A 27,641-nucleotide genomic window follows, 5' to 3' on the forward strand; every position below is an offset into this window, starting at 1 on the left:
TGTGCGAGGGTCCCGGCGGCGCGCGGAGACCCCATGGCGGAGTCGGAGCCCCTTCTGAGCCGGGCCCGCGGCAGCAATGGGCGCGACTGCCCGGCGGGCTCGCACGCTTGCGTCCAAGTCGGCCCTGGTGAGCGGCGGCGGGGGCGGGGACCGGGTCCCGCGGCGGTGGTGCGTGGGGGTCCCGCGGGCCGCGCCGGGTCCCTGCGGTCATTGCGGGCGCGCCCCGCCCGGCCGCCGAGGTCGGATCGGGCCCGGGGCAGCGCGGGGCGCGAGGCCGGCCGCCTTCCGGAAGGCGGGGCGCTGCGCCCTGCGACCCTGGCCCGGGCGCGGAGAGGGGGACGCGGGCGGCGGTCAGACGCGGTGGGGTCGCGCCTTCCCGGACCCCCGGGCGGAGAGCGCCTCGCGCAGCCGCCGTTCGTTCAGTCGGCGCGTGGCGGCCAGCCCTCTGCAGCCCCCTCGGGGTGCCGGGGTGGACCCAGACCGCGCCCTTCTCGTGGGTCGCCGTGGTCACTCCGAGGAGGCAGCAGTTCCATTTCCACCTGATTCTTACGGGGAAACTGAGACACAGAGGGGGGCATCTCCCTACCCAAGGTCACACGGCCAAGAAGTGGCCCAGGTGGGATTCCTCTTGCTCTGCCTTCTCATTCCCGGTCCTAGGAGGCTCCCCAGGGGCTGGTCCCCTTCACTTTGGGGCTGGGGCAGGCCTCTCCCCACCAGGGCAGCTTCCTCCCCTTGCCCTGGGCTCTCCCTCCTGGCCTTCCTGTTTACCCCGCAGAGAGATTGCTGAATCCCCAGAAGGGAGGAGGGCTGGGGAGGAGGGCTGGGAGGGCGGAGTCCAGCTCTCCCAAGGGCTTCAGCCTCCTTTTACCGGGGAGGAAATTGAGGCTCAGAGACGCTCTGGGACCTGTCCCAGGTCACAGCCCTGGGGTCTCCTGCTGGTACCCAGGTCACAGCCCTGGGGTCTCCTGCTGGCACCGCGCTGGGTGCTCCGTCCTGGGCCACTTTCCCTCTCTCGGTTCACTCTCCTCTGTCTGGGAGGGGTCTGTGTGTGTACCCACCCAGGGAACAGTGGCTGATCTTGCCAGGAGAGATGAGAAAGCTAGAGGCCCAGGTGACCGCCTGCTGCCCATCTCGGAGACTGTCCCCGGAAAGCTCTCCATCCAGCCCGTGCCAGGCCTTAGAGGGCCCTGGACAGGGACGCATGGTGGCATTCAGGGGTACTGACTTTGTGTCTGGAGGTCTGGGGAGACCCGCGGAATGCCCACAGCTCAGGGCCAGGGCAGCCTGGGAGCTGGTGCTGATGGGAGGAGTACCATGACAGCACAGGTCCCGGATGACATTGGGGGGAGGCGGGGGGATGCGCTTTGTCCAGAGGCTGTGGCCTCAGCGAGGGCCTCTGAGAATGTGAACAGGATCTCCCTGCCAGGCTACCTGGCTGACTCTGGAGACCTGGGGGCAGTGGGGACTGAGAACAGCTCATTGAGTCTCTGCCCAGCCTCTGCCTGGGGCCTTGTGCTCGGTCGAGCTGCAAAGCTAGGTGGGCTGGGCCTTCCTGAGGTTTGGTTCCTGGAAGGAGGGCAGAAAGCCAGGTGAGCTAAGGTGGCCACACCCAGAATTTTACACAGCAACAACCAAAGCCAGGCGATCGTGTTGGACGAGTGCTGGACGGTTCCGGGGTGCCCCATACTCTTGGCCTGTAATGGCCTGCCTGGGCCTGAGCCCCTTCAGCTGCACCCTGGTCCTGGGGCTGGAGCGAGCCTGGGCCCCGGCTGCTTGTCTCTTATCTCAGAAGCTGTATCCTTCGGTCTCTCCAGGCCAGATTCCATTTCTTCCCCAGGGATTTGGTCACGGGGCAGGAACCGGAGTGCTTGGCACACAGCGAAAGGCCATTGTCCCTGTTCAGGCCCCGCCACACACCGGGCAGGGCGCCGAGTGGGGTCCTCTTCTGGGCGGGTGTGGACACGCAGCAGGTGAAAGGCATCTTGGTCCGGAGCCTGGGGAGAGAACGGAGGCAGGTTCTTTCCTTGATGTCCGTCACGCTGCAGCGCTGGGCATCATGTGATCCCTCTTCACCCAGTGTGCTCCTTCTCTGCCCTCAGGTGCCGAGGCCAGGCGGGATCTGTGCTTTGAACAGGCTGTGATCTTTATCGAAGACGCGATCCAGGTGGGCAGCACCCGCTCCCGGTGGCGGGGCCTGGGCTTGTCTGGGGCTGTGGGCATTGGGTGATGGATGTCCCGATGGCCCTTTACTCCTCGCTGTGCTGGGGTCAAGGCTGAGGTTGGTATACTGTGTGGTCCACGTAACCCTAAAAATGGGCGCTGGGATTTCTTACTCAGAGTCCCCTTCATTCGCTGTATTGATTTACTGCCTACTGCAGACCTGTTGTCTGCTGCCTCGTCCGTGTCTGTGAAAGATTCCCGAAGATGGCAAGACCACCCCCTGCCTGCAAACGACACGCAGGGGGACAGGGGCATAGAATATGGAAGCGAGCCGTGCCCAATCGTGGAATTAGGCTGCAGGCTTCCTGGGGGTGACAGCTAAAGTGGGGGCAGGGTGTGGGCCTCGCACAGGGGAGAGAGCTCCCAGGCACATGGGCCCAGCTGTGCATTCAGAAAACGAGTGTCCCTTCGGAGAACCTGCCTGGCCAGGGGTCTGCCCCTTGGGATGCGCTCTGCCTGCTTGGCACAGTGTGGCTTTGCTCGGTCACGGTGGGGCAACTTGCCCGCCTGCTGAGTCGAAGCTCACCCTACCACCTGTCCCCCCACCCTGGGCCCGCGTGCGGCTGGCTGTGTTGTATGGCACCAAGGGGACCCTCACTGACGCTCCCCTCTATGACCGTTCACTTCCAGTATCGCTCCATTAACCACCGCATGGACACCAGGTCGATGTGGCTCTACCGATGGTATTACTCGGACGCTTGCCAGTGGTGAGAATGCACACGTGTGGGGTTTGGGGTTCTCGAAGCCTGGCTGGGCAGGGGCGGCTGTCTCAGGTCTAGGCGGGCGGGCCCCTGCCCCAGGTGGAGAAGATGCTCTCTGTCTGCCCTCCTTACTGGAAAGGAGTGGACGGTAGACAGGAGGGCGAACATTCCGGGCAGCCATGCTAGTTGTTTCAACTCCCTTTGAGTTACCTGAGCACACGGGTAGCTACAGGGCAGGAGCTGTGGTTCTGCCTGGGGACCACGGCGTCCGCTCTGCTGCGCTCTGGGTGTTCTGCCTGCCCATCTGGTTTTTCGCCCAGAGTGTGGCTGGTTCTCACGTTCTAATCTTTTTTTTGTTTTTGTTCTTTTTCCAGGATTTTGGGCTTCATCATTTTCTTGATCCTGTTTCTGGCTTTTATTGAGACCCCTTCCTCGTTCACCAGCACCTCGGACGTCCGCTACCGCTCGAAGCCCTGGAACCCGCCCTGCGGCCTGACGGAGAGCATCGAGGTCCTCTGCCTGCTGGGCTTCGCGACCGACCTCTCTGTGAAGGTGAGCCGGTGGCAGGTGCGGAGCCCGGGACCCTGCACCCTCCCAACCTGCCTGCTGCTTTTCTGGTTTATTTATTATTTTTAGTTCTCACCCAATGATGTTTTTGTTTTTTTTAAAATTGATTTGAGAGAGAGAGAGAGGCATTGATGTGTCCATCCATTGGTTGCCTCCTGTGCCCACCCCCAACCAGGGATCGAACTCGCAGTCTTTTGGTGTACAGGACCGCTCAGCCACCGGGCCAGGGCTCTGATTGATTTTTAACGCCCCAGAGCTATCCGCCAAATCTGCAGTCTGTGCACTTTGACCCGCTGAACAGAGGCCTCAGTTTCTTGGAAAACTCTGGGCCCTGAAGCAGAGGCTGTGTGGCTCTCAGCGTGAAAACAGTCCAGGTGGAGCCATCAAGGGCTGCAGCCATGTGGGACCTGTGGGCATGGCCAGGGTCTGGCCCGAGGATAGATCCCAGCCCACCCTCCCTCCAGGGGAGTAGAGAAGCACAGGGGAGGAGGTGGGGGGGGGTGGGGTGGTGGTGGTGGTGGTGGTGGAAAGGGGTCAGTTATGCAGCAGCTGCCGCCTCGCCCCGACTCTCGATTCTGTCTGTGACCTGAGTCCATGCAGAGCTGGGGCTGGCCCTGCCTTGCTCACTTGAGCTTCTGATTGGGTCAGAGCCTTGGAGCCTTAAAGTGAGGAGGGGCTGGGTCCTCAAACGAGGATTCCAGTGCTTCCGAGGGTTCCAGTGCTCTGCCTGGCCCACAGTGTGGGCTGCTCCTGTCTGTGGGCTCTGGGTCACACGGTGCCTGGTGCCTTCGGCCTGACGGTCAGTCCTGCTGAGGGCAGGGTGGATCAGCCTGGGATGCTGACCAAGAGAGGCGTGGGTGCGTCTGTGACTGAGGGCCTCAGCAGTTTCTTATTTCTTCTTTTTAGCTCATTTTGTGGTTAGGAGGTCTTGGGGGTTTTTAAACTGGAACTGAAACTGGTGAGAAGTACTCATTAGCATTTCTTGAATGGTCTGGATGTTGGGGAAATCTCAAAAGGTGACCGAGTTCACCTGAAGGCGCTAGTGATGGTGGGAAATACAGTTAGGTGCTGTTTCCTAGTCTTTCCTACAGTGAGTCCTGTGCCTTTGCATTTTGTCGCACAAACTAAACAGATAGTTGGACGTGACACTGGACAACCAATGGGTCTGGGCTGCCCGTCACTACTCATGCCAATTCAGCAGAGACAGGGTTGAATCATATATGAGCGTTTATTCCAGTAATGCCGGCAGCGTGGGAGAGCAGCGGGTCATCCACGAAAATCTGCTCTGCACCCTCCCCCCCTGCCTATATTGGTAGGATAAGGGTTACATGGGAAGTAGGCAAAGGGGATAAGGATGGGTATGCAAAATGGGTATTACAGGCCTGGGGAAGTGGGCAGAGCAGGCTGGGGTGGGACCCCATTGTTTGGGCATCTGGGTTGTTAATCTTTCCATGATAATAGGCAGTTGTTGAATGAGAATGGATTTCATTCCAAGGTTTACTGCCAGGTCCAAGGTTGACCCTCAGGTCCCAGAGGCCGTATAACTCCAAGCCAGGTTAGCATGTCCATTCTTTAATTAGAACAAGACTATCAAGGTTAACAGAGCATGATTAACATTTCATATAGCTCTATCCCCAGTATTCTATTTTAGCCCCTAACAGATGGGCAGAGCTGGCAGGGACCGAATTACCGATGAGGAAACTGGCGCCTGAGCTGTTAGGTGCCAAGCTCAAGGTCCTTCGCCTCTGAGGTCTCTGGGGGCTGGGAGGGAGCTCTGCTTCCTGCTCCCCATGTCACGTAGAGACCACGCTGCTTGCTGAGGTGCTCTGTGCCCCGGCCACCCAACCTTGCCCTGTGCACTGACAGCCTCGACTGGCTGCAGGGCCATCTGCACGGATGCCCACCGCCCACCCACTCACCCACTGTCTCTCTTACAGAGCTACCTGGTTGGATGGCCCCAGTTCCGGAAGAGCCTATGGCTGCTGGCCTACCTGGTGGTGCTGGTCGTGTCTTTCATGGACTGGATGGTGTCGCTGAGTCTCGTCTGCCAGGAGGTAGGTGGTGAGCTGGCTCTGGGGCGGGAGTGGGGAGCTCTGGGCAGGCTGGACAGTGTAGCCGCCCAGGTGAATAGCTGGTGTCCTGAGATCCTGCAGTCATTCCACCCACCCACCCAGCTCCCAGCTCCCAGCTCCCGCCTCCCGCTGCGCCTGCCCTGCATAGCCCTCCCTGCATAGCCGTGTGTCATTCATTGCCTAGGGAGCCCGTTCCCACCTTGGGATGACCTTGAGGCCTGGAGAAGGTGGGAGGACCTGAGAGCATGTTCCAGGGTCCCGATTCCTGCTCCTCTTCTTTAAGCTGATTCCTTGACTGGATGGGTCCCCCATTAAGCACCACCCCAGGGCCTCACCCTAGCCACACGCCCAGAGCTCTGTGACCCCGACAGGAAATCCCATGGGAGCAGGCGGCCCTGCCCGTTTGACTGCAGCCTCTTTGCTTCCCCTCAGAGCACCCAGGAGCACTGCCCTGTGGTTCGGTGGGACAGAGCTGGGAAGAGTTGGTTTGGGGAGGTCGTGTCCATCAGGGCTGGTGAGGGACACGATGCTGGAGGCCCACCAGGGGCTTTAGTGGAGGGAATTTGACACAGGGACTTAAGCAGGGGTTGAGTAACTGCAAGAGCAAAAAGGGGGCCCAGTGGAACTCAGAGAGAACTGCAGGAAGCACCCCCTCCCCCACCCCGGGCTCCTAGAGCTGGGACCTGCCCTCTGACCTCTGGGGAAGGCACCCTCTGGTGTCGCCCAGAGGCTCGATGAGGTTGGTTCTGGGAGGAGCCTCCACTGGCTCCATTTCCGAGTGCCATCATTGCGTCCGTGTTACCGGCCACTCGAACCTTCTGTCACTTCAGCCTCAATTGTGACCCTCACCACCCCCAGTCCTTGGATGACGCTGGAAGGAAGATTGGCTAATACACACAGCCCTGTCTGTGTTGCTACTGGTTGCCGGTCCTAACAGAAATCTGTAACTTCCTTCTGCTCCCACCCATGTGCTCCCAGCTGGTCTGGGTTCGTTATCTGGTGTGGGGGCGGGGGGCAAATTCGTTCCTGAGGGGCCTCAGTGCTCGGTGGTCCTGCCTCTGGTTACTGGACAGTAGCCCCCCAATCTGTCTTTGGAAATGGACCACTCACCCCGCTGGCCAAGAGTCATGGTGTGTCCTTGGGGGGAGCACCCCCTTTAGAAGCAGGCATTCGCAGCCGGCAGGCCTGGAGCTGGGGCAGGGAGCGGAGGTGTTGCCATCCCTTTCGCCCTGTGTTCCTGGGCCTTCCTAGGGCCCGGGGCCCACCCACAGGCCGCCTGCTTTGGGTGAGGCCTGCGAGGGCTGTGAGCTCTGCCCTGGTCTGAAGCGGGGTTGGCCCTGAGGCGTGGATGGTCCTGGGAGAGGCCTCAGGCAGGGCAGGCAGAGCCCCAACCTGCACACCTGTCTGCCCAGAGTGCGCAGAGCAGCGCCCTGCAGGGGTGAGGGCTGGGCAGTCGCCACCCGCCAGGGGCCACATGGGGGCCGGCCTGGGCTCTGCTTCTGGCAGGGTGGGCCCTTGGTAGTGGCCTCTGTCCTGGAGATTGGAGCGGGGTATTGAGGGGCTCGGGGACATCCACGGGACTGTCATCCTGTCCAGAGAGCCCCTTCTGGGGGAAGCCCTGGGGTGCGTTCCCTCCTGCCCACACGTGTCCTCCGCAGACATCCTCGTCCCCGGTCGTCCAGTCTGTTCCCTCCAGGCCCTGACCACCCACCAGGAGCATAACCTTTCTCAGTCCAGTGACCTGCCCCCGGCAGAGCTTTTCCTTGGCGCCGTCTCTTAGAGCAGCGGTTCTCAACCTGTGGGTCGCGACCCCTTTGGGGGTCGAATAACCCTTTCACAGGGGTCGCCTAAGACCATCGGAAAACACATATATAATTACATATTGTTTTTGTGATTAATCACTATGCTTTAATTATGTTCAATTTGTAACAATGAAATTGGGGGTCACCACAACATGAGGAACTGTATTAAAGGGTCTCAGCATTGGGAAGGTTGAGAACTACTGTCTTAGGGACTGACTTCTGCCTGGGGCTGACCCAACACCCAGATCCGTCTGCACACCAGGCCCAAGGTTTGTCTCCGTGGCCAGCTGGCTGGTCAGCAGGAACTCCCGCAGGCATCGGGGGCCCTCGGGGAGGCCCTGGGGCCTCTGACCTGCTTGAGCTCCGTCTCACTTCCATGTCTACCTGACCGCCTGTTCCTCCTCCAACTTGAGGCCGAGCGGGGCGGGTTACATGTGGGCTGCAGGTCACCGAGGGGCCATGGTCACGGCTCAGCGTGGCTGTTGCTCACAGGAGACTAGCGTCTGTAGAGCAGTTGGTGGCTCCTCCCCAAAGCCTTGGGACCTGGGCTGCAGTGCCTGGGTGGCCTTGCCAGGGCTTCCCAGGTGCTGGGCTGGCTCCTCCTGCAGGCGAGCCGCATGGCGGTGCCTCCCACCCTCCGTGAGCTCTGCGTGTCGCTGCCCTGACGTGGCCTCAGCTTGGGAAGCGCTGGGGACTGGGTTTCTGTGTCTGGATGAAGCTGCACTCTGGCCCGTGTCTGACCACAGCCAAGGGTCCGAGACCGGGGGTGCCGGCAGCACCTGGAGGGAGGCTGCGGGACTCTGGCTGGGCCTGGGACAGAGCTCCTGTGCAGTGGGCTGTGGGCAGGGTGTGGGGGTGTGGGTGCCCGTGTACTGCGGGTTCCTTGGCCTTCGAGGTGCTGTGCAGGGCACGGGGGCCCTTCCGCAAGGAGTGCCGCGCAGGGAGGTGCAGGGCATCCTTGCCAGGTGGAGGGCCTACTGTGCGCCAGTGCTGCGGGGAGAGACTGGCAGTCCCAGGAAACACCGGATGTGTACTGGGATCTCAGTGCCAGGGAAAGTGGCCCAGGGCAGCACTTGAGGTGGCTCTTCCACCGAGATGGGAGGGACGGTGACAGGGACAGGCAGCTGACTGAGCAGACGGGGGCTGAGTGCCGTGCCAGCGGGATGGTGAGGGGCGGCGGGGCCGGGTTGGAGGGCCCAGGCAGCCCTGGACGCTTGGGCCGGAAGGTGACATGGCCAGCCTTAACGTTTCTAAGACAAGTCATCCGTAGGACGTGACGTGGGTTGAGAGCCTGGATTAGAGGTTGAACTTGGGAGTCCAGAGAGAGATGAGGCTCTCTGTGGGGTGGGACAGCCCCACTGCCAGAGCCATGTGCAGGCTGCTCTGTGAGGTATGGGGCTGCCCGTCGGGAAGGGCCCCGCATGTCTGCAGGGCTGGGCGAGCTGGGACAGTGAGGACGCCTGAGTCTAGGTCAGGGTTGTGACCAGGAGCCGGGAGGGAAGCAGCTGGGGCGTGTGGCCCGGGAGGGTCTCTGTCGTTTGCCCACCTCCTGTGGCAGGTGTGGGGTGTGGGTGGCACTTGAAAGCCCGGCCTGGCGTTCAGTGTCCTGGTCTCTTCCAGCCCCTGCGGCTGCGCCGGCTGCTGCGGCCCTTCTTCCTGCTGCAGAACTCCTCCATGATGAAGAAGATGCTCAAGTGCATCCGGTGGTCGCTGCCGGAAATGGCCAGGTGGGCTGCGCCAGGCGTGCAGGCAGGACGGGCTGTCCTGCTCCTTGCCCTGTGGTTGGCGTCTGGGGCTCCCCTCATGGCCCACGTGGCTGACCCCCACCCTCCAGCCCCTGGGGTCCTGGGACTCCTGGGACATGCCCCTGGGTTGTGGGTTGTCCCTGCCAAAGAAAGAGGCTCGGTTAGGGCAGGACCCCGCCGGGTGCATGGCAGGCTGTGGGGCAGAGAGGGCACCTGCCCTGAGGCTGGCTGCGGGAGCTCCCTGGGTGGCTGGGTCCCTGGACCCCCATCCTGTTGGGCATGCGGGCACCTGCCCGGTGCTGAGCCCGCGCCCGTCCTTCCAGCGTGGTGCTGCTGCTGGCGCTGCACCTGTGCGTCTTCACCATGCTCGGGATGCTGCTCTTCACCGGCAACAAGGTACCGGCCTCAGCCGCTCTGCTCGGTTTGATGGCGGGGTGGGCCCTCTGTCAGTCCGCCTTGTGGGAACCCCGCTGGGTGGTTCTCGGACCAGCAGAGAAGAGGACTGCTGCCCACCTCACGGGAAGCGCAGTGGTGCCACCTGCAGTCCTCTGTCTTGCTTCAGATGACCGCGGTTTAGAGCTGGCCCACTGCTCCCCTGCCCGGGCCTCCTGGGCTCCGGGTCGCTCTGCCTCTGCCTGGCTGCCTCCTCTTCCCTCCCCTCCCCAGGCTCTGACTGGGCTTTCTCTGCACCCTCCTAGACAGGCCCCTCAGAGTGGCACTTGGGGCCGGCAGGATGGTCTCTCTCACAGCACCTGTCCGTCTGTCCAGCAGGCACCTCTCACCATGTCCCTCTTCTCCAGCCCTGGCCTTTGCCTGGTCCCCTCCGCTCCTGCCCTTGCTGCTTCCGGTCCCCAGCAGCTTGTTGCTGTGTGGCAGTGCCTGCCCTGTCACCCGCTTGCCCCTGCGCCCGCACATCTGTGGTCCCGTGTGTGTCCTCACTTCCTGGCCAGGTCACTGTCCTCCTCAGGCCAGAGCTGCCCTGCATTTCTGTCTGGGGAATGTGGCCAGTGCTTGGCCAGGGCTGGTCTTCATTAGCTTGTGGCAGTGTTTGGGGGTTGGTGCTGAGCTGCCACAAGGGAGACTGAGGGCTGTCTCCTCCCCCCCACCCCCCTCAGTGTGTGTGTGTGTCTGGGTGGGACCAGCTGGCAGACTCAGGCCCCAGGGGCCGTGCAGTGGCCGCCCTTGCTTCTCTCCTGTAGAGCCCGCGGCAGTTGGGCCCAGAGGTTGCTGATTTCAGGGAGGGGCCTGGGCTGAGGAGAGTGGATGGTTGGCCGTGGGTAGGAGGGTCTCCCTGGCTGGGTCCAGGCCTGGAGCTCTGCTGGGCCACGGCCTGAGCTGGCGGGGAGCGGGCCCGCGTGGCTCCTGAGGGCTGCCCCCTCTGCTCTCAGCAGGGCGATGGGCAGGACAGGGAGAGGCTGATCTACTTCCGCGACCTGGCGGAGTCCCTGACCTCGCTGCTGGTGCTGCTGACCACGGCCAACAACCCTGACGGTGCGTGAGCAGCGGGCTGGGTGGGCGCGGGCTGGCCAGCGGGCAAAGGGGGAGGCCTGGTTCCTGCGGAGCCGAGAGCCGGGGTGTCCGAGGCCTCCAGCTCAGCAGGCGGAGGGAAGCAGGGTGACCTGGATCCCCCCTCCCGCCTGCCTTCCTTTCTTGTTTTCCTTTCCCCCTTTTTCCTTTTTTCTACTTTTTCCTTCCCTTTTCATTTTACGTTCTCGTCCCTCCTTTTATAACTGTTCCCTGTCTCCTCTTTCCCCTTCTCTCCTGACTCCTCTGAGAACCTAAAAGCTGTTCTTTATGTGGTGAGGAACGGCAGTGTCAGGGGGTCCCCCGCTGGCCTCTGGGGCCCCACCATTTCCCCAGCTGTGGGGTGCGGCTCAGCAGTCGTGTGTGTGAGGCCCCGGGTTGTCCCTGGCCATGGTGTCCCCTTTGGGTTGCTGATGGGGCCTGTGTCTGCTCGGGCCAGGGGTGGCCAGGACGGTGGCTGTCGTCCTCTAAGGCTCGGCTGTGCCTGGCCACCTGGGCTGGTCTCTTCCTCTTGGACTCGGGATGGTCACTACCACAGAGACCTTCCCAGGAGCGCAGCCTTGGCTTCCACCCGCAGAGCAGTGCCGTGGGACTCAGCCCCGTGCCCACAGGTCCTGAGAGCCCTAGCCCGTCCCCGAGGGAGAGCTGGGCTTTCAGCCTGTGGGGTGGTCGCAGGAGGCAGACGTCAGCTCGGCAGAAGGGGTGGGCATCCTTGACGGTAGTGAGCTCCCCGTGATCAGGGGTGTGCGAGTGGAGGCGGGAGGGTCAGAGTTTGGACCAAGAGGCTCCAGCTCTCCCTGGGCAGAGCCCGCTCCAGAGAAGGCCAAGGGTCTGGGCACGGCAGGAGCGGGACCAGTGCTGAGCTGTGAGCCTGTTTCAGTTTCTCTGATTTCTTCCTCAGTCATGGTTCCTGCGTATTCCAAGAACCGGGCCTTTGCCCTCTTCTTCATAGTTTTCACCCTGATCGGTGAGTCTGGGCGGGTCTGCAGGGGTCACTGGGGTAAAATTCTGTTCCCGCTGATGCTCAGGGGTAGGTGTGCTGCCCGACCCTGTGACTTCACCTCAGGGGGGTCCCCGACCCTGTGACTTCACCTTGGGGGGCTGGGGGGGCATGCCCTGTCTGCAGTCGGTGACCACTGAGACCGCTGTCCTCAGTGCCCACGCTGGGCAGGCCGGGTGGCACCTGCACTGTGTAGATGAGGACAGTGAGCCACGTGCCCAGGCCACTTCCTGCTCTGCGATTGTCCGGGCCCTTTTTGATGGCACCCTTGGGGTTGCTGTGCCTGTGCGACCCTCTGCACCTCTGGGCACTGCCCCCAGGCCCCCTCAGCTGCTGCTCCTCACTGACCGAGGCGTTTTCTTCCTGAAGGAAGCTTGTTTTTGATGAACCTGCTGACGGCCATCATCTACAATCAGTTCCGGGGCTACCTGCTGGTGAGCGAGGCTGCCGGCCCGAGGCCAAGCAGCCTGTGGGGGCCTGGCCAGGTCCCCGTGGGGGTAGGGTCCACAGTGGTCTCTGCACTGCCCTCTGGCTCCCTCTTGTGGATGAGCTGGAGCTGTGCCGCATCCTGCTCCTCTGAGGGAAGCTGCAAGATTACAGCTGCCAGGGCAATGGACTCTGGACCCTCCTGTGAGCGAGCCAGGACCCCCACTGCACGGGGAGGGAGCACATGCCCTAGGGACTGGCTCAGCCAGCGCCCTCGGCTCCTTCCTGCGAAACCATCCTCAGGGTCTGTGACTGTCCCGACCGGGGAGGCCCTCAGAGGCTGCGGGCTGAGGGCTGTGCTGTCCTGCTGGGCCGGGCCAGCCACTCAGAGGCACCCTCCTTGCAGAAATCTGTCCAGGCCTCACTGTTCCGGAAGCGGCTGGGGACCCGGGCTGCCTACGAGGTCCTCTCCTGGATGGCGGACAGAGAAGCCCGCCCTCAGGGGTGAGTGTGGGGCCCCCGGGGGGGGGGGCGTGGTGCGCATTGGGGCTGGAGCTAAGCACCATCCCGCGAGCTCCCTGCGGACTTCACAGCTCCCGTGTCACGCTGCCCGCTCGCCTCCTTACCCTGCCCGCCCCATGCTCCAGGGGGCCCAGCGGCTCTGCCTGCTCACCCACCACACCCTTCCCTCCCCACACACCTGGGCCCCAAGCTGGGTGTTGGGAACAGAGGGACCAGCCTCCCCACTGGGCCTGGTTGGAGGCTGCCCGTCAGCGCCCTGCCTCTCGCCTCCTCGGGGAGGACCTGACAGTGTCTTGGGATGTTAGAGGATGGCTGTGATGCCCGCGGTTGCTCCTGTGGAGGCCTTGCCATCGCCCAGGGCTGCGCGGTTCAGGCCAGAGGTCGGGCGCCCGGGGGACTGAGATAGTGAGCTCACTGGGTGTGGGTGTTTTTTCCCCACAGAGTTGGGGTGAAGGCCCAGGATCTCCTGCAGGTGCTTCAGAAAGTCCAGGTGGACAGCATCCACAAGCAGGCCATCATGGAGGTACCAGCCCCTGCCCTCCCCGGCCTCCCGCCCTCCCCGGCCTCCCCGGCCTCCCTGGCCATGCTCCTCCTGGTGGTCCTGTGGGCCAGCAGCCCCTGATCAGGATGGGTATTATCTCAGAGCAGCGGGGGCCAGACCATCTGGGATGGTGGGGGGCTCACCCTCTTGCTCTGGCCTTGGCCCGCTGACCTGTGCCTCCCTGCTTTGCAGAAGGTGCGCTCCCATGGTGATGGCCTGCTGTCAGCTGACGAGTTTCAGAAGCTGTTCAACGAGCTTGACAAAAGTCTGATGAAGGAGGTAACTGGGCCAGGGCTCCCAGGGTCAGGGGGTAGTTTGCAGAGGCGGAGGGCTTGACCGCCTGGGTAACGTGGTGACTGGTGCCGGGACTGGCCTGCCCAGGGATTCTGGCCCCTAGGACGGTAAAGGGACGGGGATGGTTGGCTGTTGGAAGCTGGGAGGTGTGGTTGCCCTCATGAAAGCCCCCGAGGAATCTCCAAATGGCTTTCTCTGTCTCCATGACAAACATCCTCTTCCCCATGTCCTTCTGCGGGGGCTCCGAGCTGTAAAGCCGTGGTCTTTGTCCTGACCTCATGGGTGAAACCCCCACATGGGCCGCGGTGTCCTGCTCAGCACCATGTGCAGACGCCCTGCCTGCGTTTTATGTAGAGGGTTTCCTGGAGATGCTGAGGCTCACAGGAGAAGGGGGGTATTGCTGGTCCAGCCGCTTGGGCTTCGAGAATGGGGTGTGGGCAGCAGGCAGCGGGGGAGTCCGACATCAGCTGGCCGGGCTCTGCACAGCTCTGTGCCGCTGCTCAGTCAGCTCAGCGGCCGTGGCAAGTGCCAGGCTGGCGGCTCAACCAGCAGGCTTTACTGTCCCCGTCCTGGAGACTAGAGTCCAAGACCCAGGCGTACAGGGTCTGGATGGGGTTGCTGGTCCAACCACTTGGCCTTCGAGAATGGGGTGTGGGCAGCAGGCAGCAGGGGAGTCCAAGACCCGGGTGTCCAGGGCTGGTTCCTCCCAAGGCCTCCCTCCTGGGTGTGTAGACGGCGTCTTCTCCCTGTGTCCCCACGTGGTCCCACTGTGTGTGTCTGTGTCCTGACCTCCTCTTATAAGGACCCAGTCCTGTGGGATTAGGGCCGCCTACTGACCTTCTATGTTAATACTCTTTCGAGCAGCGGCCGCCCACCTTTTGCACCTCACAGATGACCAGTGGTCCGCGGGCCACCGGTTGGCGACCGCTGCTTTAGAGAGCATTTTTCTACACACGTCACGTTCTGAGTGCTAGGGGTTAGGACTCCCAGTGGGCATTTCGGTGGGACACGATTCAGCCGGTGAAAGTTGTCAGCTTTGCAGCATGCGTGGTCTCCCTCGGGGCTCCTGTCAGGGCGGGTTCCTTACGGACGAGTTTCCTAAAGTCTTTCTAGGTCATTGATGGCTGCCTCCTGTGTGTCCCTCATGGGGGAACAGAGCCCACAACCCGGGCATGTGCCCCGACCGGGAATGGACCATGACCTCCTGGTTCATAGGTTGACGCTCAGCCACTGAGCCACACCATCAGGCTGTTTTATTTGATTGCCCGTGAACTCAGTAGCCCCGTGCAGTCCGTGGCCGCTGTGGCCGGGGCGGGTGCGGGCATTCTCGCATTCCTCACCTCTGCGTCCCCGTCCACTCAGAGGCACATTGGGGCGGTTCCTGTCGCACCTCTTCCCAGTGTTTCATGTCCGTGTTTACTGCCAAATTGCCCTTCATCGCTTCCCACCCCTGTCTCTTGCCCTGCGCCATGTTTTCGTAGTTCTCAGCATAGAATTTATCTGTGTTTTTCACATAACGCTTTTCACATCGTGGCAAACACGTAAGATGGCTGCGTGCTGTCTTGTTGTGGTTCCTTACGGTGCCAGGCACGCTCAGGGCACTGCTGCCTCTGTTGTTACAAAGACTGTGATGGCGTCTCCTTGTGAGGGACCGCGCCGGGGCTTGTGGTGATTCCCATGGGCTGGTAGATGGGCAGGGATCGGGGAGGGACGTCGGGTCCCAGGAGAGGGGCATGGCCCCGATTCTGAGCATGTGTCCCCCCAGCACCCGCCACGGCCCGAGTACCAGTCCCCGTTCCTGCGGGTCTCGCAGTTCCTGTTTGGCCACCGCTACTTTGACTACCTGGGGAACGTCATCGTCCTTGCGAACCTCGTGTCCATTTGTGTGAGCACAGGCGTGCCCTCGAGTGGCCCCGGGAGGTGTCTCGTTCCTGGGTTCCTGGCCCTGCCCCCCGATGGCCGACTGTGGCCTTGCGGTCGGCCCAGCGCTGGGCCGGGCTGCGAGCCTCCCTCTCTGGCTCTGCAGGTGTTCTTGGTGCATGACGCAGGTGTCCAGCCCCAAGACCGTGACGACTTCATGCTGGGGGTGAGCTCTGAGGCAGCTCGGCTGTCCGGCCTCGGCTGGGGCTCCGGGTCTGCTGGAGGAGGGCCATTCTAGTTCCGAGGGACTGGTGTCATGGGTCCCCCGAGTTGGGGGTGGCCGGCCGTGGGGGGAGGCTGGTGCAGGCCGGGAGCCAGGTGCAGAGGCCCCCGTGAGCGCAGTGTAGTCAGCCTAGCGGGGCGGACGGCAGAGGGAGGGTTGGGGAGAAAGAGGGACCCAAGGGGGCAGCAGGGGCTCGAGACCGAATGGCCAGGGGGAGGTCGGGGAGACCAGCGGCACTGGGACTGAACGCTGGGCACCTGCGGGCTCCTTTCAGATTCTCAACTGCGTCTTCATCCTGTACTACCTGGCGGAGATGCTGCTCAAGGTGTTCGCGCTGGGGCTGTCCGGGTATCTGTCCTACCCCAGCAACGTGTTCGACGGCCTCCTCACCGCCATCCTGCTGGTGAGTCCGCGGGCCGGTGCCGCCTCCCTGGGCGGGCGATGGGCGCTCTCATTTGCTCTGTGCCGGGGACCCGAGGGCCACAGTGCTGGGGCTCCTGCCTCCAGGGACCAAGGGGCTGGCTTTCCCCAGCGAGCTGCTTGGCGGGTGGCGGGTGGGGGCAGGGGAGGGTCTGCAGTGTCTGAGCATGGGGCGGGGGGGGGGGGGGGGTGTCAGGCTGCCTCTCCTGACCCCTGGGGAAGGCCCAGATGGAACCCACAGACCCCCCTGGTCACCCCCGCCCCAGGCACAGCCTCTAATGCCACTCAGGACAGTGAGATGACGTGGGTGGAGGGGGGAGGTCTGACACGTCCCATCGCTTTTCCCCAGAGCAGCAGGGGCTGGGGTTGCCCCGTGGGTCACAGCGAAGTTAGTGTGACATGTGCTCCTGTGTGACTGCTGAGAGCCGTGGGCCCCTCGGGACAGTGGGGCTCATTTGAGAAAGGCCTCCAGCCGTCTTTGATCAAGTGGCTCCCCCCCGCCCCCCTGCACGTCCAGCCTTTCCCCTGTCCCGTTCTCACGAGTGTGGCCCCGATCCTGAGACCACAGTGCCTTTCTCAGCCTTGGGAAGTCCCAGCATGTGGAACCAACCCATGGGGACAGGATGAGCTCCGATGCTCCCCGAAGCCCCCTGTGGGGACGCCTTGCTTGGCTGAGTTTTAGATCTTCCGAGAGCCGCCCGGGTTAGCGTTGCTGTAGCGATGCCTTCTTTTCTTTTGTAATTAAAGGTTTTGGAGATCTCAACTCTGGCTGTGTACCGATTCCCACACCCAGGCTGGTATGTGACTGGAGAACCGAGGGCGGCTACAGCAACCCGCCCGGCTAGCACCGGGAAGGGTGGCCCACCGTCCCTCTGGGACTCTCGGGCGAAACACCTGGTCGTTAGGAAAGGGGGCTCACGGCCCCGCCCCCTGAGGGCCTCTCTCACGTTTCTTGACTCACCGTCAAGACGTAGTGCCCAGAGCGCTGGCAGGAGGCTGTCGGTGCCCCTCTAAGGCAGTGGGCCCAGACCTGGCATGGGCGGACGTGTGGCCCAGGGGTCCTGGGCCGGAGCAGGAGGCGCCAGCTCAGGGCTGGGTGACATGGGCACTGGCATTGGGCGCAGCCCTCCTCTGGCTTGGAAGGCCTGTGACTTTGGGCTGGGCAAAGTCTTCTCTCCATACGGCGACGGGCGGGGCCTGGGGCTCGCCGATCTCACGTTGTTGTTGGAGCCCCAGGGCCCCTGGTTCTGGCCACACAGAGGGATGAGGGGGCAGGGTCCCAAGATATCTTGCCATGTAGCTGTGGCAGCCACGGGTCATGCTGCCCAGAACACAGCCGCCCGGCAGGCACACGTGCTGGCCTCGGGCCCCGGGCGGCCCTGGTCTCTGGGTCCCTCTTCGGGCTGAGCAGCTGGGAATTGCTCTCGGTGGAGAGCGGGCCTGAAGGGCTTGCTGTTTTGGGTCAGCTCTGTGGGAGCCGCTGGGAGGGTTGATCTCGGGAAGTCGCTGGGCTGGCGCTGTCCTTGGAGCCTGAGGGGCTGGGCCCGGGGTGACAGACAGGTGCTTCATGGGGGCCAGCTCTCCTGTGTCTGACGTGTCCTTTTGTCTGAGAATTACGGGACTGACATCCGGGTGAGAGTGGGTTTAAATTTAAATAGAAATGAGGGCATGGTGAGGCCACGAGGGACACGAAGGGACGGGGATGGGGTTAGAGGAAGGGATCAGGGTAGGGCATGTGGTTAAGGCTCAGGGGATAAGGTCAGGAGCTGGTGAGCAAGGGAGAGGGTCAGGAGACGGACAGGTGGAGTCAGGAGATGGGGTTGGAGGGAGGGGTCGGGATAGGACGTGATTAGGGGTTAGGGTAGAGTCAGGACAGGGTCAGATCAGGAGACAGGGTCAGGTGATAGGACAAGGTCAGGGGTAGGATATAGGGTCAAAGGAAGGGGTCAGGGAATCGGATACAAGGTTAGGAGTCAGGGCTGGGGGAGGGGTCCGAGGTAGGGATGTGAATGTGGGTTCGGGGGTAAGGGATGGAGTCAGGGGCCAAGTCGCCCAGTTCTGCTGGGTCCTGAGCTGAGTGTCCGGGGTCTGGAACCTCAGAGGTGTCCCATGTAAGACGGAGAGTCAGCTGGTCGGGCGCCGTGCGGGGCGGTGCTGTGGACGGTCCGTGACCACTCTGCCCTCGGTCTCGGTGAGGGTTCTGGCTGGAGTCCGAGATGGGCAAGTTCTTGTTGCCTCCCCTCACTCTCTCTTGCTCTCCCCCTCGCTCTCTCCGCATCTGCCTTTCTCCGTTTTCAACCGTGAGTGTCCAGTGGCTGGCGTCCTGGGCCTCACCCGCCATCTCCCCTGTGTCTCTCCAGGAAGCCGGAGCTGCGGGGCCTGCTGTCGCTGTGGGACATGGTTCGCCTGGTGAACATGCTCATCGTGTTCCGGTTCCTGCGCATCATCCCCAGCATGAAGGTCCGTGGGCACTGCCGCGCCCGCCCCTCGCCGCCCGTCCTGCTCACACTGCTCCTCGTTCCCTGGAGAGGGGGAGCCTGGGCAGGGAGGGACCAGACCCTGCGGTGGGCCCCGCCCCTCACCTGGCTGGGGGTGAGGCGGAGGCCGGCATGGTGGGACTGTTGCAGGGGGAGTGTCCAGCTCGTGGGGCCCTGGCAGGTGTGAGGGCAGGCGGAGCCCCTGGGACCACATGCTCCCAGGGTCCCGAGGTTTCTGAGGGGCTCTGGCAAGGGCTCCTTAGTGGCTCCTGGGCACGAGAGCAAAGGTAGGCTTGACCGCAGCGCTCACTTCCGGGACCCCAAGTGCAAGGATGGGGGGCTTGTGAGCATCTCCGAGCCTCGGTGTCTCTCAGGGTCCCCACCAGGAGTGACATCAGCCTGGAGGGGCGGGGAAGGAGGTGGGCAGCGGCTCAGGCCCAGTCCAGCCCAGCTCAGCACGGAGTGGACTTTACTGCTCCGTCTGTTTTCCCAGGGACGTTTCAAGGGAAGAGACACCGAGGACACCAGCCCCTTCTGTGTGTCCGGGGCCTTCCCCTGCACCGGGGCTTCCACCTGAGGGCAGCTCAGGATCCTGGGTGCAGGGGGGGCTGCTGCCCCGAGGTCTCTGTGCATGCCACACAGGCACATGTGATCACATATTTGTGTGAACACACAAATACCCACATAAGTTATATGACCACACACACATGACTACAGCCTACACATTTACACATGCAACTACATGTAATCAATCACCCAAGGTAACCACACACATAAACACACATAATAACATAATTATACACATGTCATCACAGAAATAATTGTATACACATACACACCCAGAAATGCATGTGCATGTAACTAACACAATCACACACAACACACATGCAATCACACTCATACACTATACACAAATACACACAACTATATGCACAGATACACAAGTTGCATACATACAAGCCCCACTGTACACAAATACACACAACTATATGCACAGATACACAAATTGCATACATATAAGCCCACACATGCACACACGTGTACACATATACACACACAGTCATGCACATGTGCACATGCACACTGGCTTCCCCTGCCAGCATCCAGCTATGATATTCTAATGTATCAGCTGGGAAATGGGGCTCAGGTTCATGTGGGTTGGGAGCAGCCGTGTAGCCGGGGTTCCTGGCTGCGTCTCTGAGGCCCCTTTCCCAGACTTGGTCCCCAGGGGCTGACCTGGGAGCCTCCAGACCAGAGGAGCTGCCTGGCCTCAGCGGCTGGAGGGCAGCATGGCCTTTCCTGCACGAGTGCCTCACTGCAGGGACTTGGAGCCCAGACCCAAGGCTGGGCGGGCAAAGTGTCTGGATGTGTGGGGGCGAATGGGTGCCTATGGCTGTCTAGTGTGTACAGCTGTGTGTGTGTGCCACTGTATAGGTGGTGTGTGAGCGTGTGTGTAGGGGTGACTGGGGTGTGTGCACAGGTGTGTGTGTGTGTGTGTGTGTATGTGTGAGTGTGTGTAGGGGTAACGGGTGTGTGCACGGGTGTGTGTGTATGTATGTGTGAGTGTGTGTAGGGGTAACGGGTGTGTGCACGGGTGTGTGTGTGTGTGTGTGTATATGTGGGGGGGGGTGTGTGCACAGGTGTGTGGGGTGGTGCTAATTTATGTGCCTTTGCAGAGGGAGGGTGATGGACAGGGTTGGCGCCACCTAGTGAGACCAGGAGGAATAGTGGCTCTGCTCTCTCCCTGTCCTCAGCTGATGGCCGTGGTGGCCAGCACCATCCTGGGCCTGATCAGAAACATGCGGGCTTTCGGCGGGATCCTGGTGGTGAGTCTGGCCGCCGTGTGGGCCTGGGTGGGGTGGTCACTCAGTGGGAGTTGGGCTGTGGGTTGGGCGAGCTGGGGGGAAGCACCAGGGCAGGAGGCCAGAGCGACCCCTTCGTGCCAGACAGCTTTTCAGTCACTTTCAAATTCCTCCTGTTTTCTGGGCCATCAGCTCTGCCCCTGGCCCAGCCTGGTCAGGTGGGGCCCTGGTGCTGCTCCAGGCACAAGGCCCGAGGGCCGGATACTCGGTGACAGTGACGAGGTAGAGAGCCCTGCTGCGCAGATGGTGCCGCTGGTGGCCTTTTTGTCCTTTATGTTGAACAACACCCTGGGGGTGGGGAGCCCAGGCCCTCCAGGAGGCTAGAAATAGGATCTTGCATCAGGCCCCGTCCCAGACCCCTATTTGTACATTGGAGGAAACTGAGGCACAGGAGGGGGCTGGGTTAGTCCAGAGTGTGCACCCCTCCCCAGTCCGCCTGGTACCTTCAGGATAGGCCAGGGCTCAGTCAGCAGCCCTTCCTCGAGGCTGATGGGTGGTGCTCCTTGGACGCCCCCTGGTGGATGTGGGAAACATGGTGGGACTTCTATCTGGAGAGGCCTGATCTTCCCCTCCCTTCCCTGGGACCAGCTTCACCCTGTCCCAGCTTCTCCCTGGCCCAGCTTCCCCCTGGGTCCAGCTTCTGGGCCCAGCTTCTCCCGGGACCAGCTTTTTCTGGGACCAGCTTTTTCCGGGGCCAGCTTCTCCCTGGCCCAGCTTCTTCTGGGACCAGCTTCCCCCTGGGTCCAGCTTCTGGGCCCAGCTTCTCCCGGGACCAGCTTCTTCTGGGACCAGCTTTTTCCAGGACCAGCTCCTCCCTGGCCAAGCTTCCTCTGGGACCAGCTTCTCCCTGGCCCAGCTTCTCCCGGGCCCAGCTTCTCCCTGGCCCAGCTCCTCCCGGGCCCAGCTCCTCCCGGGACCAGCTCCTCCTGGGACCAGCTCCTCCCTGGCCAAGCTTCCTCTGGGACCAGCTTCTCCCTGGCCCAGCTTCTCCCGGGACCAGCTTCTTCCGGGCCCAGCTTCTCCCTGGCCGTTTCCTCCGGGCCCAGCTTCTGCTGGGACCAGCTCCTCCCGGGACCAGCTTCTCCCTGGCCCAGCTTCTTCCGGGCCCAGTTTCCTCCGGGCCCAGCTTCTGCCGGGACCGGCTTCTCCCGGGCCCAGCTCCTCCCGGGACCAGCTTCTCCTGGGCCCAGCTTCTTGCCCTGTTGTGGAGTCCTCCTCGTCACTGTCCCTGCCACACTGGTCCTGACGGGGCAGGCAGCCTTCGCTTCCTTGGCCTCCCCCTGGGCCCCAGTGTATCTGTGGGGCTCCCTGGCGGTGACTCCTCCCTTCTCCCCTTCAGCCACTATCCTGTGCCTCTGGGGCAGGTGGGTGGCCAGGAGGGGTTGTCTGGAAGTAGAGCCAAGTGTTGTGGGGGGCTAGCAGCGCCCATAGTTGGGGGCTGTGGCCTGGCTGGGAACTCTCACAGGCCAGCCTGGCTCTGTCCTCCTCTGGGCGGGGCTGCCCCCGCTGACCGAGCCCTGCCTCCGCAGGTGGTGTACTACGTCTTTGCCATCGTTGGCATCAACCTGTTCCGGGGTGCCATTGTGCCTCCTCCCGGAAACATCAGGTGAGGTGGGGCCTAAGGTGCCGAAGGAGCGCTGGGGGGCGGGGGCGGGACAGGTGTAAGGACAGGTGTGAGGCCTCGGCAGCGTGTGGGTCAGCTCTCCAAGGGGAGTCTCCTGCTCTTTCTCTTTCTTCCCTGTCCCCTGCCCTCCCCTTCCCCCTGGACCCCTGGCCTAGAGTTTGTGCTGACTGTTCCGATATCTGCTCAGAGCAGCCCTCCCAACCCCTGTTGGACCTTGAGCTCCTCCACTCAGCTCCCCCTAGGCTCCCCCCATAGACTCCCCGCCGAGGCCCCCCACCGGGCCGGTGCTGGCAGGGGTGTGAGTGTAGAGCTGACTCCTGGCCACAGCTCTTGCCTCCCAGCCGCCCTCACAGACCCTCCGGAGGTCAGGGGCATTTCTTTTGCCTGTTTCTGGGGGCCCAGAGAGGGTTCCACGCTGTGCAGGGGCTAAGGTGGTGTAGGGCACGCCTGGTGTGCATGTCCTACACCCCGCCTGACCTGCCTGTGTCCCAGCCTGGCCCCTAATGGCTCGGCGCCCTGCGGCAGCTACGAGCAGCTGGAGTACTGGGCCAACAACTTCGACGACTTTGCGGTGAGTCCCTCCCCTTGCTTCCCGGGACCCGGCCCCCTGCCTCCCGCACCCTCCTTGACCGTGCCCGTTGCCCACAGGCTGCCCTGGTCACGCTGTGGAACGTGATGGTCGTGAACAACTGGCAGGTGTTCCTGGACGCCTATCAGCGCTACTCGGGCCCGTGAGTGACCTGCCCGGCTCCCGCCCGTCCTCCCGCACCCTTGCCCGGGACTCTGGGTGGCACCTGGCATCGCTGGGGATGTGTGGGAGCCGCACAGGCCCTGGAAACACCTGGGGGGTTCCTTGGGTACCTGGGGGGGACTGGTGGGCGTGGGGGGGGGAGCCTGGAGGGAGCTGGGTGGAGGAGGGGGAGTCTGGGGGGAGCAGGGGGAGGAGCTCAGCCTGGAGCGCAGCCCAGCCCCGGGCATGGTCCTGGTCCAGCCCCAGCTCCACCTCCTCCTGGCCCTGCAGCCTTGGGCAGCTCATTGTCTTGGCTTCTGGGCATCTCTAAAGTGGGAGGACGTCATGGGGTTACCAGGCAGGACCCAGACTCATGGCGGGATCTGCGCTCCTCCAGGGTCTCGCTGTGCTCACGGTGGGCCTGCGAGAGCCTCCTCCTCGTCCTCCGCAGGTGGTCCAAGATCTACTTTGTGTTGTGGTGGCTGGTGTCGTCTGTCATCTGGATCAACCTGTTTCTGGCTCTCATTCTGGAGGTACAGGGGGAGTCCTGGGGACTTCGGGCGGCCCTGGGCGCAGTGCAGCTCACCTGTTGCTGGGAGGGTCTGGGAACAGCCCTGACATTTGACCTGAGGGTGTCCTCAGGGCCCCGGGGGACATGTGGCTCCCAGGAGCTGGTGGCCTTGCTGACCCTGGACCCGGGCTTCCTGTGCCCCACACCAGGCGGGGGTGGGGTGGGGGGAGATGAGGCTGGTTTCACGCAGGGCCGGCACCCAGCCTCCCTCCGCCCTCCCGCTCCCCAGAACTTCCTCCACAAGTGGGACCGCCGAGGCGAACTGCAGTCCCGCTCCGGGGACCAGATCACCGCAGTGGACCTGTTGTTCAGGTGTGCAGGCGGGGAGGGCCTGCTGCTCGGCCCCTGGGCGAGGAGGGCGGCAGGGAGGTGCGGGGCAGGCGTCCTCTGTGACAGTGACCCTCCCCACAGCCCGGGCTCCTGGCCTCCCTCTGGCGGAGCTCGAGCTCCCTGGGGTCTGGGGTTGGGGTTGGGGTCTAGGGTCGGGGTCCGTTGCTTCCGCTGCTCCTGCCGCCCGGCAGCGAACTGTCCTGTTCTCCATTGAGCATATTTGTGGAAACATCCTGAGGTGCTGTTAGTCTCCGGGTGATTCTGTGGGTGGACGTGGACAGGTGACCGAGGACACCACCCTTGGTTCCTCTCCTAGTGGAGAAAGGTGACCGCCTCCCTCATGGGCGTTGGCTGCCTTCTCACAGTGGTTCCCTGTCCCGCCCCAGCAGCCCCCCGGGGCTTTCAGGAGCACCAGGCACACTTCCTGCAGATGTGTCTGAGTCCCGGGTCCCGCCCTCGCCCTCCCCTGTGCACGTGTAGGAGGCTGCCCTACACAGGGAGCCGGGCAGGGCTGGCCCAGGCTGCACCTCGCTGCCTGGAAGGGCCATGCACACCTTCTCCCGGTCCTGCAGGGAGGTCCTGGAGGAGCCGACGGAGGAGGAGCTGATGGCCAAGCTGCGGCATCACCCCCACCTGCAGCTGTGCAGGTGACGTCCCGTGTGCCTCCCTGGCTGGGTGGATGGCGATGTGGCCTGGGGACCAACGTGGGTCCCGGGGAGAGGCAGCTGCGGCCTGAAGGAGAGACAGAGCCACTCCCCCCACCGAGGCCGTGACAGAACCGACAGAGCCGAGGCCCTGTGCACTGCCGAGCGGAACATGGCAGCTTCTGTCGGCAGCATCGCAGCACGGCTGGCGCTTCGGCAGCGTCCACGCCACGCTCTTACGTGAGCTGCTTTTACTTGTCTCAGTGCGGGAAGAGGGTGACTCCACAGGGACCTTTGAGACGGCCTGAAAGCAAGAAGCAGGCCTCCTCGGGGCCCTGCGGTTTCCGTGGTGCCTTTGCTGCCGGCGGCCTTCAGGGACCAGAGGCCCCGTGGGGCCCGCACAGGCCGCCGGCAGCTTCCCGGGCCAGTAAGTGTGGATCCTGGTGGCTTCCCACGAAGTGGGCCTTGGCTGTTTTATTACTGTATGGATTGTGTGAATGTGATTGGGTGTTTTCTTATGGGTCAGGATGCCAATATCAATGAGTTTTTTCAAAGAATGAGGTTGTTGTCTTTCCTGCGACACAGTTGTCCTGCTCCTCCGGTCCTTTCAGTTGTGCATGGCATGGGTGCATTGTGGCCGGGGGCTGTCTACCCGAGGCAGGGGCCGCATTTTTCTAATTTGCATAAAGGTGTGTATAAGCCAGGCGTGGTCCTACTGTGTGTCCTCAGGGTGTGGGGGGAGGAGTGAGCAGTGTGTGGAAGGCCGCGTTGCCATGTGATCCACCACAGATCCCGATGGTAGGTGGTTCCCTTGTGAACTGCCGGCTCAGGGATTGGCGATTGCTCCTGGAGGCCTCTGTTGAGGACCGGGATCTCCGTGGAAAGCATTGCTGAGATGGATTAGTGATGTCTGCCGAGGGCACTGCACAGCCACGAGGGCACAGGTGCTGGCCACCTGGGAAGGGATGTCTGGTCTCCTGTCTGGACAATGGGATGAGAGGAAAGTTTAACTGAAAAAGTAGCTTCTGAAACGTCACGAACCCCAGTGCTCGGGGTTTGTAAACCCTGGGGGTGGTTTTGTACCCACACTGCACTTTCTGGTCCTGGAGTGGATCTGAAATCCCTCAGGGCTGGGGGACCTGTGGGGGCTGTGAGGACACTCCCAGCCCGGGCCCCTCTGCAGCTGCCTTTCCAGAAGGCAGGTTTGGGGCAGGAGAACATCCTGGAGCAGCGGCTAGAAGGCCACAGCCACCTGGCCTTGCAGGGCCCTGCTGTCTGGGTCAGGGGTGAGGCCCCCTGCGTTGCTGCCCTGCTCACTCCTCCCCCGCCCAGGCCACCTCCACTGCTGCCGACCTCCGCACGGTTCCACCCCAGGTCTCAGCGCCATCTAATGGCGGGATCGGGTTCTGTTGGCCTCATTTTTAATGCAAGCTGGACTCTGTGACCCCAGGATGGCTCATTGCTTTCCCCTGGCCGGCCGCAAGCTGCCTGTCTCGGGCTATGGCCCTGCCTCAGCGTCTGGGCTGCAGGCTGAGCAGGGACTGTGGTGTGGGGTGTCCTGTGCAGGTGCCAGAGCCGCACATGCATCCACCCCGCCCGATTCACGTCTTGTCGCAGAGAAGTCTCCCTGACGTTTACGTCCGAGCAGATGACTCTGGACGATCTGTGCTGGGCCCTGGGGGGCAGGGCTGGTTGGAGAGGCTGGCTCCACCCTCGGGTGTGGTCATTCTGGTGCCTTCTGACTGTGCAGGGCTCTTGACACTCTCAGGGGTTCCATCCGCCAGTTTCAAAGGTGCCAGCCTCTGAGCCTTTGTTCCAGTGAGAACTGGCTGGGCTCGGGCAGGGCTGCTGGTGCAGGGCGGGCCGCTGGGTGGCCCTGTCCGCAGTGCTCTGTGTCCCGCCCCCGCCCAGGCCACCACGCTGCACTGGGGGAAGTCTCCTGGCGACGAGCGTGTGTTCTCGTCTCAGCCGTGGTTTCCCGTGGCTGCTGTAGCTCTGGCCGGGCATCAGGGACGGGGGTCAGGAGAGTCATCCAGCATAGCGGCAAGTCAAAGACCCCTGGGCCAGGGTCGCGGCCCCGACGGAGCAGAGGCAGGAGGGTCCCGGGCCTTAGGTGTGAAAGGCAGATTTGGAAGCACTTCACAGACTATACGTATAGAAAAGAAAATGTTGATAAACTCAGGACACGTTAAGAACTTTCTTTAAAAGGCACCGCAGACAGGCAAGCCACCGCCTGGGGAAATGTGTGTAGCAGGTGTAACTGAGTAAGGACCTATGTCTGGGCCACGTGAAAAACTCCTATAAATTAGCAAGAAAAAGACAAACCGATAGAAAACGGGCTTGAACGGGTTTTTCACAGAGAAGCCAAGTCCCGTAGCGACGTGGAAAGACGTGCAGTCTCACTGATCCGAGATGCAAGGCGAGGCCGCACTGACGTGTTTCACAGCCTCGAGCAGGTCTGGCCTTGGAGTCGCTGGAACCCGCAGAAGTGCTTGGAGGAAGTCTGATGACACAGCCTCTTGGGAAATAGTTTGGCTCCTTTACGGTCGTTGGCTCTGACACCTTATTCTGCTCGGGACACTGAAGAGCGGCCCCCGCCCACGTGCGCCAGCGGGTAGAACGTTGAGAGAGCAGAAGCCGGGCCCCACTTACACGTCGTCAACAGAACGCACACGCTGAGGAGCTCTACTCACACAGCACCGCACGCGGCCTCCGGCCTCGAAGAGCTGCGTGAAGGGATCTTAGAAACACTGTCAAGTGAACAAAGCAATTTCCAGGAGACTCCGTACAGAAGAGTATTACTTACGTACGTAAAATTCAAAGCCAGAGTTAAGCCCTGACCGGTTTGGCTCAGTGGATAGAGCGTCGGCCTGTGGACTGAAGGGTCCCAGGTTCCATTCTGGTCAAGGGCATGTATCTTGGTTGCGGGCACATCTCCAGTGGGGAGTGTGCAGGAGGCAGCTGGTCGATGTTTCTCTCTCATCAATGTTTCTAACTATCCCTCTCCCTTCCTCTCTGTAAAAAAATCAATAAAATATATTTAAAAAAAACACAAGAAAAAAAACACCAAAGTTAATGTGCCTTCAGGGCGTGCACCCCTTGGCAGTACAGTCACCTGTAGCTCAAGGGCACGGGGGCCTGCAGTCCCGGGAGGGGCTGCCACTTGGGGAGGCAGGACTGTGGAAGGACCCGTGGTCATATGGTGGGCACGTTCTGGGCGGTGTTCGCATTCTGGCTGCGTGGGGGATACGGTCATTGCCTTAAGAACTTTGTGATGTAGGTTCATTTTACACATTCTTTTGTACTTTCCAAATATTAACATGTAGAAGGAGGGGACAGGGGAGGAATTGAGGACGAGGAGTTTTCCTGCAAAGCTGGTGGTGAAGCGGGTGACCACTGGCAGGGCCGAGGGGTCAGGAGCGTTGG

General features: G+C 62.2%; 1 protein-coding gene across 2 annotated transcripts; it reads left to right on the top strand.

Moving 5' to 3' along the window:
• Positions 1-27,641, top strand: TPCN2 (two pore segment channel 2). 2 transcript variants are annotated; one of them, XM_070427706.1, is made up of 25 exons: positions 1-127; positions 2,100-2,164; positions 2,851-2,927; positions 3,296-3,473; positions 5,426-5,542; positions 8,983-9,089; positions 9,431-9,503; positions 10,496-10,598; positions 11,533-11,598; positions 12,001-12,065; positions 12,464-12,561; positions 13,021-13,102; positions 13,313-13,399; positions 15,180-15,299; positions 15,441-15,500; positions 15,832-15,960; positions 16,725-16,774; positions 18,338-18,437; positions 20,209-20,280; positions 21,846-21,922; positions 22,433-22,511; positions 22,589-22,671; positions 23,122-23,203; positions 23,471-23,553; positions 24,144-27,641. In XM_070427706.1, the coding sequence occupies exons 1-25, from the start codon at positions 34-36 to the stop codon at positions 24,220-24,222; spliced, it is 2,226 nt and encodes a 741-aa protein (XP_070283807.1). In that variant the 5' UTR covers positions 1-33; the 3' UTR covers positions 24,223-27,641. The 2 variants fall into 2 exon arrangements, 1 of the variants encoding a protein (XP_070283807.1); XR_011472949.1 differs by lacking the exons at positions 16,725-16,774; positions 23,122-23,203; positions 23,471-23,553; positions 24,144-27,641.

Source organism: Myotis yumanensis, unplaced genomic scaffold (assembly GCF_028538775.1).
Source record: "Myotis yumanensis isolate MYYU_CA2020_CCGP unplaced genomic scaffold, mMyoYum1.0.hap1 SCAF_10, whole genome shotgun sequence".
In the NCBI taxonomy this organism is placed as follows: domain Eukaryota; kingdom Metazoa; phylum Chordata; class Mammalia; order Chiroptera; family Vespertilionidae; genus Myotis; species Myotis yumanensis.